General features: G+C 37.7%; 1 protein-coding gene across 1 annotated transcript in view; it reads right to left on the minus strand.

The window, feature by feature from the left end:
- LOC145989919 (RNA demethylase ALKBH5-like) overlaps positions 1 to 8,908 on the minus strand; it is a 32,817-nt gene extending 23,909 nt beyond the window's left edge. Inside the window, exons 1-2 of the mRNA XM_083125429.1 lie at positions 8,618 to 8,908; positions 703 to 906 (exon numbers count right to left, since the gene is read on the minus strand). Of these exons, the coding sequence (XP_082981555.1) occupies positions 703 to 906; positions 8,618 to 8,697 (284 nt within the window). The 5' untranslated portion in view covers positions 8,698 to 8,908. The remainder of the gene's footprint in view (positions 1 to 702; positions 907 to 8,617) is intronic.
- Positions 8,909 to 12,509: the final 3,601 nt, after the last annotated feature.

Raw genomic sequence — 12,509 nt, forward strand, 5'->3', positions numbered from 1 at the left:
AGGCCCACAATACTGAAAACAAATAAACAAAAAATGGAATAGAAAAACAATTTTATTAAAAATATCCCCACTCAAGAATCTGCTTTGGGGCCTCACTGATGGCATAGTGGTAATGTCGTCACCTTGTAATCAAAGAGTCCAAGGTTCGATTCCTGGTAGAGGCACACTGTACATTTAAACTGTATACACAGTCCTGATTAGCCTATGCATGCATAAATTTGACTTATAACAAAAATTCACTTCAAGAATGTGATCAAGGTTACAAGTAAAATGCAGTTTCTCATCTCTCAGCCAGGTAAGCAAAAATCATATTAAATTTCCAGAAAATTTTTACAAAAGCCTCATTTTTTCCCAAGTTTTTACAAAAATCCCAGACTTTTCTGGGGCCTTGTTACTTCTGCCACTTGTGGCTAATCATAGCGATGATGATGAATAGATAAAATGGCAACACTAAGGAAGCTCATACCCAGGCTGAGAATTGAACCCAAAGCCTCAGGTTGCAAGATCCTGAATCCATCCTTCACTGCTAGCAATGTGGCAAGTAGTCAAGCATGGAAGTGTTCATCAGTAAAAACGAGCCATGTAGTTTTTGAGAGTCAAAAAATAGATTTTGGATGTAACATGCACACCCTAGGACGATCCTTGCATTAGCACAACACAATTCAAACTAGCTCAACAATAACTAACGATAAGCACACTTACTTGTTTCTAAGAGGGGCTCTATCCACAGTGCACACTCTATAGCCATTACTTTCTGCGATCTCCACAACTTCATCAATCTTCTTCTCTATAGCAGTACACTGCTCACTATCGAATAACCTTCTTTGTTGTATACCAGTATGAATTCTTTTAAGCAATACTAAGTTTTCATCTACATTCTTGTGAGAATATGGCGAGTGAGTATACCTAGAGTGAAGAGGACAAATATAATTGAGTAAACAATCAAAATAAATGCACATACAAATATATACATACATGAGTAAATAAATACTGATGGGTACCCTTCACCCTCTGTACCCCCTGGAGAAAATGAAATATTTTTGTATGGTTCATGAAGATCTTGTTGTATATGAAGGTTTTCAGTTAATTTTTGCTCACTGAAATGTGTTATTGTGAAGTAAAGTATGTCTGTTACCTTAGTGTGATACTTTACCATGTAGTAGAACAGCCCGAAGTCTTCGCACAAGTGAATATAGCACACAAAACGACTTTCCACAACAGCAGCTACAGTATAATTTTACGTAGTTAGGTGAGGATTGCTAGATTTGGTACTGATAGTTATTTTCTACATGTTCTTTCGCTATTTTAGTGTGCGTACAAACAGTTTTTACTAACACAAAGCAGCGAAAGTAGTCTGAAATTGCAGATTTTAACTTACGTGGGCCATTCTTTTGGGATCGAATATCTACCTTATTTGTGATTTCCTAACGGTAGAATCAATTTTATATTACATAAAACACTGAAATCTGTTGATTAAAAAAAAATGACATTATTCTCGAGGGGGTACAGTGGGTCAAAGGCCTCTACTGAATGTTAAAGGCTCCAAGTTTAGTGTATATCTTTACAAACTGCTCGTTATTAAACACAAACCTGATAAAGTGCAAAAATATTGACTGAAGTTAATTTAATACTTTTCCCCAGTGTAAACATAAAAATGTTGAAGTTTCTACATTTAAAAAATACATATTTTAACCATTTTGAATCATCAGAAGAGATCAATTTAATTATTAGAATAATTAGATCAAGAAGACTTAGATAGGTAGGCCACGTGGCACAAATGGGAGAGCAAAGAAGAGTTTACAGGATTCTTGTTGGGACACCTGATGGTAAGAGACCTGTAAGAAGGCCAAGATGAAGATGGAGGGATAACGTTGAGATGGACCTAAAGAAAATCGGTAAGGATGGGAAAGATTGGATTGATCTTGTCAGGATAGGGACAGATGGAAGACTTGTATTTCTGCAGCATTAACCTTTGGGTTTAAGAAGGCTAGAGAGTTAGTTTAGTAGAAGAGATCAAGATAGGAACCAAATAAATACACCATCAACATGATACAAGTGGCATGTACAGTTGTTAAATAACTAAACAACACTCTTATGTCAACAACCAAAGGTTGATGATGTACGATGCGTTACGATAGAAACAAATTATTTGTTAATGAATTAAGTTTCAAACACAGAGGCATGAGGTAACATTTGGGGTTAGGGATGTATTGAATATATTTCTAGTACTTCTTGTGCACTTCTATTCTCATAAAGTGGCACACTTTATAGTGTTGAAAGTTAGAGAATGTGCCACTTCATCTGAACAGAAGTGTAAGTCCACCACATCGGTAACATTTCCAATTGCTTTATGATTTTTTTCAAATTCTCCTAGCAGAAAGACTAATTATCGTAGAATTTTTGAAATCGTAGCCATATGAAATTTGAACCTTCCTTGAAGTAATGAGCACTCTTTGGACTAGGAAAAAAAAAAGTTATTTATGTTGGGAAAAAACAACTTAAAAATTACCTTACGCAAACACATACAAAGTATTCTCCATTGACAAGCAACGGTATATATCATAGACTACTATCCCTGACAAAAATATTGAGCCCTCGGTTTACGCACTTGTAAAATTGTACTCTGTGGGAGGAAAACAGTCAAATATACCTCATTGGAAAGCTTCAAGTACCTACTTTTTTAATAAGCATTGTCTGAATGTCAGGGGCATGATGATGATCACATCACCCCCACTCACAACCAGATCAAGAAAGTGTGGGGCATTACCACCACCCCCCCTATACACCTTCATGGCGTGGTGCTAAGCACAGGGGAGCACTTTACCTTTTTTTTAATATTAATCTTAACCTTTACTCGGCCAATGGGTCACATATGACCCACAGAAAATATAGGCGTGCTGATTAAAAAGTTCATGTGCTTTTAGCACCTTCATACTTGTATGTGAGGTTGTAAATGCTGACAGATGTTCAGACAAAACTTTGAAATGTCATGTGGAAGAAAACCCACCCACCCAGGACCTAAATAGCCTCATTTGACAGACATACTACAGTCATGCTTGTTTGCATCTGCATGGAATAAACATGTGGGCCAAAGTGAGAATGGCTTCATGGTCTGCAGAGCACCATGGTTTTGCAGTGGAGACTTTAGCCGAGTCAATGATGAAACAAAAATGTCAAATGTTGGGAAAAGTGAATTTTGGTCAATTGTCAGAACACTACTATGAGTGCAAAATCCCAAAAGTCATGACCCATCCCCGACAAACCCCAGATTGCAGACTCTCAGTTCATGACCTATATCTCCCTTAACTATTGGTTACAAGCAGAAAATCTCTCTTTTAGTCCTGATCACTATTAGATGGGTTACAAAAAGGTTCTGTTTGATTTTCGCTAGTGTGAATGGTTTTGCCGTAATTTAAAAAATAATCATCAAAAATAACAGTACTTCTTAAAGGTTTTACTTTGCAGCTTTTGAATAAAGTAAGTGACAGGAAATTTTCTTGAATAAAGTTGTCTAATTTATAAATTTTACAAAACAATACGTAGATTTTTCAGCAAAAACTGCAGGCTCGAACCCGGGTCTCTGGCACACCTTGCCATTGCTCTACCACTGAGCCTGCCTGGTTTTGCCTGATTTTTCGCTGTATGGAATTGTATCTTCTACTGCTACTGCAACAGGATCTGTTGCCTTTGAAACACCGTAGAATTCGACATAGTCTGGTTCCTCCCAGCGTAGAAATGTCAATTCATTAAATTAGACACACACAGGAGATGTACTACGTAGATTTTTTTCAGCAAAAAATGCCTACGAAATCAGGCAGGCTTGGTAGCTCAGTGGTGCAACAGAAATGGCACAGTACCCAGGTTCGAGTCCTGGTCAAGCATGCATTTCTCGTAGAAAAATCTATGTAGTACATCTACTGTGTGTGCATAATTTCAGAAGTTTACAAAACAATGTATTTTAATAAAAGATATACTATAAAATGTGCCTCCAAATGGAGGATGGTCCTAGAAGGTGTGACTTTATCACAGCCCAGTTTAAATATATTCTTTTATTATTTACAACATGCTGCCTTGCTTACTTCCTATTATTCAAACTGGCCAACCCCATGTAATTCCTCTTGTGTGTAGACATTACTCGCATTGCAGAAGTATTTTCGGTAAAAATTTACTATCCTTCGGACACCTATAACTTCTTAGTTTCGTCAATTTTTGACATTCGTACTTACCTATCTGCTTCGCAGAACATTCCTTAAGGTGTATTGACGTTTTTTTAATTAAAGTAATTGCAATTTTTCACATTACGAGTACTTCTTTCTAGTTGTCTTTTCACTTGCCTGAGAGACAATATGGTGCGTACACCATCCCACATAATCACACGTCGTGCTTGTGTTTTGTCGATTTTCATTCGTTATGCAGTGTTTCAACCTTCGGAACCCAAGAAATACCCATGAACAAAGCTTATCTGATCCATTTTTTTTTTTTCAAAGAAAATTGTAATGTTTTGTGGCACTACCCGTGAATGGTTTTTGGGGCTATCTGTCCTGGAATCGGTGGGAAATTTAAACTAAAAAATATTTTCGTTTGAAATTTTTGAGTCCAAATTTCCCACCGATTCTGGGCTCCGCCCCTGGGGTAATTGACCTACCGCTCCCAACTGCTAACGTGGCCCCGCCTCCACTCCACTCCGGTCCCCCCCCCCCCCGGCCTTTCTCTATAGAGTCCCTGTTAAAGGCATGTTAGAAATTGGCAGGAGTCACCTGCCCCCAAATGAGCACCAAACTTTTAAATTTGAAGAAATCCCTTTCCAGGATATGGAAAACTTACATGAATTTCACCATGCATCCACGAGAAGTCATATTAGGCACATACCCACAGCCCATTCCTTCTAACGAGTAGCTTACATTCACTGCCACATTTTCGACATTCCCTTCCTTTCTTCATGATCCCGTGTTCAAAGAAATTAAAAAATCCACTGGATCTTCCACACCCGGTACGAATTTCACCACTCATCCAGGTGTACGTGCCAAAGGCTATTGTCCGTGGGAGAGTTAATTTTCAACAATGAACATGAATTTTCCCTATCATACATTCCCACATCACACAAAACACCTTCCCGAAGTTAGACAATACTACAGGAACTTATTACGGTAACTGGTTTCTTCTGTAGAAATGAAGAAATCTGTCCGAACAATAGTAAACTATAATGCAGAAGGCCTTAGAAAGAGGGTTTCGCGGGCTAACAGCAGACGTCGCTCGCACACTATTGCCGATACTCTCATGTCGTCTGCTCCTCAGCCGAACAAACAGGCCGAGGTAGCAAGAGGCAGAGGTCATTCACCCTTCCAGAAGGGTGCAGCGAGTTAGCTGTGGCAACCGGGCTCGCTCATTCGCGGGCCTGATTGGTTCTCGCAGACACACCCCCATATTGTTGTCTGCTGTAAGCCCGCGAAGCGAACTTTCTAAGGCCTTCTGCATTATAGCAACGTATTTTCATTTATGGATGTTACAAAGCAAGACAATGTGTTCTTCCAACACATTACATCATAAAACATGTTTATCTGCTTGTAACAACAGTTAATTAAACAGTATTGTTGTTCATCTTGTTTAACAGTATGAAAGATGGCAGGAATATGAACAATTTTGTAGAGTTAGCAACTCTGTCAGGCAACCACTAGCAAGGGAAGAAAGCAGTTTCAAAACTTTAGGACTCTTGATGGCCTATATAAACAATAAAAACTGGGCAAAACTAAAAAAAAAAAGGCCAAGTCTACAAAAGCTATGCTACAAGCACAAGGATGGGAAGGGGAATTATGGTTCCAGATTATTCGTACACTTGATCCTTTTATATAGCATGCACGAAAACATGCATGCAAAAAAATACACAATAACTTTGAAAAATCTACACAAGTTGTGCTTCATTCAGTACACACTACTGACAAATCGGTAACGGTTCCGATTGTTTTATGATTTCTCCTAGCACAAAGACTAATTATCGTATAATTTTGGAAATCATTGTAACACCTTCCTTAAAGTAATGAGCATGGTTTGGACTCGAAAAAAAGTTGTTTATGTTGAAAAAAAAAAAATTGAAAATAACCTTACACAGTTCTCATGGACAAGATATTATCCATCGACAAGCTACAGTAAATATCGTAGAAGCTTGGGAATGAATGTAGAAGTAAATCGGAACCTTAGTAGAAAGCATTTAGGGACTTTATTTTAATGCTAAGGGAACCAAACCTAACCTGTCTAACCTAACCATGAAAGCATATTTGGCTAGACTCTACTTTACGTCCTTATCTGCATGGTGATTGCTTCTTTGAGTTCGCGGTGCGTGTTCATGGTGCGGCAGCCGGCATCTCTTTGGGTAAGTGCCTTTTCCTTTTTACACTTTCTGTTCACGATAGCCCCACTAACCATTCACGGGGACGAGGTATGCCTATGAGGTTAGGTTAGGCCTGTTAGGTTAGGTTCCATTAGCACTTATTTCACCCCTATTTATGTGCTTCATCGAAAAAATTCCACAGTACGTTCAATTACGCATATCCGGACAACATCGGTTTTTCTCGATTTACTCCTCCAGAAAATTTTTCCTCGCTTTAGGATTTACGTTGTTGAATTCCTTATAAAATAAGCTTTCCAAAATATATATGACACGTATTCCTTCGGAAAAGGACGTAAACTAGAGTCTTACCGCATATTTTGAACAAAACCTTAAGTAATCGCTAAAACTCCGCGGTATGTGTTAACAGACATACACCGAAATCGAACCATGTAAAAATTCCATTCGTAGCATTATGAAATCGCAATAAAACAAAAGGAACTTGGGCCGACAAATCATATAATAACTGCAATCCGTAACATGAAGTATTATCTTAGGAGGAAATGACAAGTATGTATTTATACATGCAAATTTGAATAGGAAACAATAATTTAGATAGGAAAGAAAGGTGATAATGATTCAAACTGTGCTTCAAGATTAAAGCTATGTAAAATTCTGACATAGTATGTAGCAGGAAAGCTTCCTATGACCCCATGTTCATGCTATGATTTTAGTCTTTTCAGATATATTTCATAATTCTGCTCAAAAATTGTTCATGTTTTTCAACGAAAGAAGAAAAATGCTTGACTTAAGATCATTATGGGGCAGGCTATATTATTTATTTTGTAGTCTAACCCAGTTAAATAATGCATGAAGATATTTCGGTAAATATGCGATAATGCCCGGACACATTTCACTCATTTATTTCCTTAATTTTACCACTGGTACTTAACCTATTTTGCCTTGCAGAAAATTCTTTTAGGTGAAGTTATTCATTTTTTCATAAAATACTGTCAACTTTTCATATTAAGATTGATTATTTGTCTTACTTGTTCCGCATCTGTAATAGACAATATGGCGTGCACTCGTAATGGATCATCGCGCGTCATGATGCGCCAGCTTGTGTTTTGTCGATTTTCAGTGCGCAAGCAGTGTTTCAAACTTTCATGACTGAAAATTACGTACTATTTCGATTTTTTTTTCATGTTTACCTCCACAAACCATGCACGTTAGCCCCAAAAACCATCCACGGATAGCCCCACAAACCATTCACACAAGGTTAGGTTAGGCCTGTTAGGTTAGGTTCCATTAGCACTCATTTCACCCCTAAATTCATCGAAAAAAGAAAGCGCGGCGAACATAGATAAAAATAGAAATTTTCGTAAGAAGAAGGCACGTTTGGAAACACTGCAGAGATCGCGTGACTTTCAACGCTCTCGCCATCTGCAAGCACACAATGAAAACAACGGCATAATGTAGCAGGCAATGCCAATTTCTTACGTAAAATGTGATTAATTCTTGTTCGGCCGCATTAAACTACGAAGTTTTTACTTTCCGTGAAAGAAAATACCTCCAAGAACGTCCAGAATGCTAAAGAAACTCATTTCAGTAAGTACTTTCTCCTGTAAATTTGAAGAAATCCGTCCGGGCGATATCGCATATTTACCGATATTTCATCGATTGGGCTTGTCTCAGTTGCACAGTATTTTCTTTGTTCGTGGGGCAAGTATCGCACGCATGGTATTTTCATAGTAGTTTAAAATTTCTGGGAGTTCAAATTAACTGTGCGGTCTCCTCACTAGTACAGGTAACTAAAAAATAAACTTATGCTTATATCGAAGTTGTGCCTTCAATGTATAAATGAATCGGGTACTAAATCTTTATCATTTCATTTTATAGTAATCATACAGGTTTAACCATGCTAGTTCATATATCTGTTTATATTACATTGCCAAAAATAATGAAAATTTCAATCGCCAACGTCCAACATGTACTGTATCACATGTTCGAGAATACTACACGCCTATTTTTGCCATAGCGTCAGTATCAAATTTCTAATTTCATATGGACTTCTAACACATTACTGCGTGTCATTTTTTAAAAATGTATTGTTTATGTTTCGTTTTCGGCCCATTAACATGTTAGATACTGTTAGTTACGTATTTGCGTGTAAATGCCTCCAAAACAAACACAACTAATACTATACTTTGAACATGAATGACATTAACAGGCAACTCTAATCAGGATGTTACTCTAAGAAATCTTTCTCAAAGCTTTTAATTGGATAATACATACTTCTTTTCTTTTTGTTGAGGTCTGTATGTCTTCTGCTTAAACTGTAACTTCTGTCGCAAATCGGAATATCCAGCAGCCATGATGATCACATAAACAACTACATGTACGTTGGTGGCGCTTAAGAAATGTACTGGATTATACTTTCGTCTGCTAAAAAACAAGAGACGATCAACTAAGATATCATAAAAAAATCTTTTATTTCATTTTGAAGTGAAGGAACACTCTCCTGAAATTACTTCCCTACATCACAAAAGAATACAATCAAAAATTTACAAAACTACATCTTCGCCCAAATTACGTTGATATCGGAATTTTGTGAAAATATGTATATTACAACCATGATGTATATATTAAATAACACGTTCATACATCATAGGTACCGAAAAAAAAAGAAAGATGTGTGATGGCCCGCATTGTTCAAAGTTCACTTCATTCCCAGGCAGGTTAATCGGAACTGGCTCTACAGTTTAAAGTGGGATCATAATACCTGTGCCATCCATAGACATACTACTACTATAGCCACAGAGGGGGTGCAAGGGGTCGAATACTAACTCGTAGATTCTGCTTTATCGCACAACGCGAGAGCAACCTTGAGTTCTTACGTCACCATGAACAACTTTCATTGTTACGCTAAATGCCTAATTTTCTAGTTAGGCTTGTTGGAGTTACTTCTCTTAGCATAAATAATGTATCTGCTCTGAATTTATGCTAAGGAAACCAAACTTAATAGACCTAACCCAACAACGTATTCATTTCTCGACTGACGTCAGAACACGAAATTGGTCTCCCGTTGTGCAATAAAGGGGACCGGCCTCCCGATGGTTCTCCTCCAGGTTCGTACCCGGTGGAGGCACATAGGGGCTCGGATCCCACTTTAAGAACTGTAGGTCTATCTCGATTAGCCTCACTGTGCATAAAGTGGACTTAAAGAAACAATTCAATGATGAGGGTCTTAAGAAACGTTTTATTTCTAAAAGACTTTAAGAATTGTTTATTTTGGCCAAATACATCCAGTACTGACATATGGTCACTGTTTTTGGCGAAGTTGATCTAAATTGCAAAATGTATTTATTTGGCAAAAAAGAAGTTTAAAAATCATGAAAAATTTTCACTCTAAATGCGAGAACAAAAGACATTTTTAAAAAATTTCAAATATTACCATTACCTTCCATGTATATACTAAAAACCTTGTTTCATTCATAGAAACTTTATAACACCATTAAGCCTTATTTCTATGATATGAAAAACTAAATATGCTGACCAAGGCAGTAATTTATTTTTATTAAAAACATAAACTAAACATAACGTTTAAACCTTCTAGCAAGGTCTTCTTCAGACTCTGTATCAAGTACAAATGTAACAAGATACAAAAACAGGGCATTATATATACACAAACATTACTCCCTCCTCACTATTAGAAAGTTGTTCTGGAACATTCTAGCAGGTGGCTTTCCCTTGTCAACTGTACTTTCACCTAAAAGGCTAAATATATTTACTTCCATATAGAATGTGGTTGGACTTTTTATCTCACGCTCTTTTTCCTTCATTTTTCTTCCTTCTCCTCTCCTCTTTCTCTCTTGTCCTTTCCACTCTTTCTAACACCTTCTTCCATTCTTTGTTTAACTTCAGTCCCCCATTCCAGTTCATTGTCTCTTCTTCATCTTTCTTCTCTATTTCCTTGGCCTCCTTCCATTTTCTCACTAGCATTCTCTTCTCCCTTCCTATCTGCTTAGCCTCATCCCACTCTTATCTCATGTTCTGTTTCTCTCATGTGTTTAAATATCGCATTTGTCTGTCTCTCAAGTCCTACATCATCCCTATGTTGCTTCAACCTGTCTTTCAGCCTCTTTTTCGTTTCTCCTATGTACACACTCTGACATTCTTTACATTTCACTTCGTAGATAATCCCTTCCTCTTCCTCTTCCGTTTGCATTCTTCGATATTCCTAAGATGCTTCTCCCTCCCTTCCTGTAAGTTTTAATGCCTGCTTTCCTAAGCACTTTGCATATCTTTTCTGTGGTCTTCCCCATACTCCTTATTCCAAACCTTCTCTCTTTTTCTTTCTCTTCCAATTCTTCCCTGCCCCTTTTCTTCCTTCTTCTGTTTATGTCCAGTCTATCCTAGCCATTCTTTTCCAGCTGTTTCCATAGGCTATTTATTTTGCCTTCTTTTTCACATTCTTTCGTGCATATTTTCATTATTCTGTCCTCCATGTCCTTTATAAAATTTATTTTTGTCACCTCACTTACATCACTTCTTTTGTGGCAGAATACCCCTGCTGCACACCTCTTCTGATGCCAAGGGGTTTCAATTTCTTGTCCTCTCTTCCTTTTCATCAATACATCTAGGTAGCTTAACATGTCTTCTTCTTCTGTTTCAAGTTCCAATAATATCCCTCTTTCTTCATCTTGTATTTCTTTGGCAAAAATGTCAAGCTGCCTCTTCGTTCCCTTCCATATGCCAAAACAATCGTCCACATATCTGCAAAACAGAATTATTTTGTCACATCCTTTTTATATCACTTTCTTTTCCCATTCATTAATAAACAATTCAGCCAATGCTGGGCTTAGGCTAGAACCTATATTCAGTCCTTCACTCATGAACATTATTTTATCTTCCATTATACTGTAACTGTTATGCCAAATGGTTTCCAGCACCTTCACTACCCTTTCACTATCCCATTCTCCTATAATTTCTTGTCCCATTCTCTTTTTAATAATGTCCAAAACGTGTCCCCTTGTTACATTTGTACTTGATACAGAGTCTGAAGAAAACCTTGCTAGAAGGTTGAAACGTTACGTTTAGTATATGTTTTTAATAAAATAAATTACTGCCTTGGTCAGAAACTTTAACATGTTTTCAAAAAATCAAGACATACATGACCCAGAGGCATGGGCGTGGGTGTGCATGTAGCCGGTGTTACCGCAGGTAACAGCAAAATGTAAAGAATTAAAAAGTTGTTTCAATAAAATGACAATGAACAACATTGCCGTCGAGTAGATATTGCATAGGACATTTTTTCTGCAGCCGACAGAAGCGAAGGCCATTCGCGCCAATGCAAGGAAAGAGCGGGGAAGGACTTTGGGACATAGTGTGCTATGGGGTTATTCATATGCCTGTTAAGGGGTCCTGTTGCCGTTCAGACCTACCAGAGCAGCCAGTGTTGTCACATCGGACTGGCAGAAAAGAGCTAAATCCCACCTAAAATAGGAATACAATTCTGTGAAGCAACTAGAGGTAGACTGCAGAGCCAAGGCTGGATTAAACTACAACTGAGACCAGTTAGGTAATAGACAAAAATATAGTTCCTTGGTGTGATTCGTGATTTGACAAACCTTGCTCCAAAATACTAAGTTGGCAACAGTAGTATGTACAGCTGAGCTTCCCTTCCACAAAGGAGCGGAGTTCTGTTGTCTGCTCAGTGCTCACCACACACGTCAAACTGACCCGAGAAAAGTGTGGTTCTTCTTCTTCTCCTTCGCACCTCATTGCAAAGAAACAGAGACATATGAAGAATTGATAAGGGTCTATCACTATTCATTGGATTTTCGTGGTAACTGTCTCATGAGTGGTAGTTCTTTCTAGGAGTGTTTGTGGCTAAATCACTGTGCTGATTGCAAAACAAGAACAAAATGAACAAATATCTAGTTCGAAGACATGTTTTCTTTACCGAAAAGGGGGGGGGGGGGGTAATAACGTCTAGCAGGCATAATTGTCATACTGATAGCTGGTAACACTTTTTAAAAAGTCACGCCACACCACTGACATGACCATAACAAGAGGCCAAAATAAAATACATTTAAATTAAGTTCGCACAACAAAAACACAAAGTTTGATAGGATACCATTATAATGAAGTATCACAAGAAGCTACACTATGAAGAAATTTTAAA

Source organism: Lepisma saccharinum, chromosome 7 (assembly GCF_977018435.1).
Source record: "Lepisma saccharinum chromosome 7, izLepSacc3.1, whole genome shotgun sequence".
Classification (NCBI taxonomy): domain Eukaryota; kingdom Metazoa; phylum Arthropoda; class Insecta; order Zygentoma; family Lepismatidae; genus Lepisma; species Lepisma saccharinum.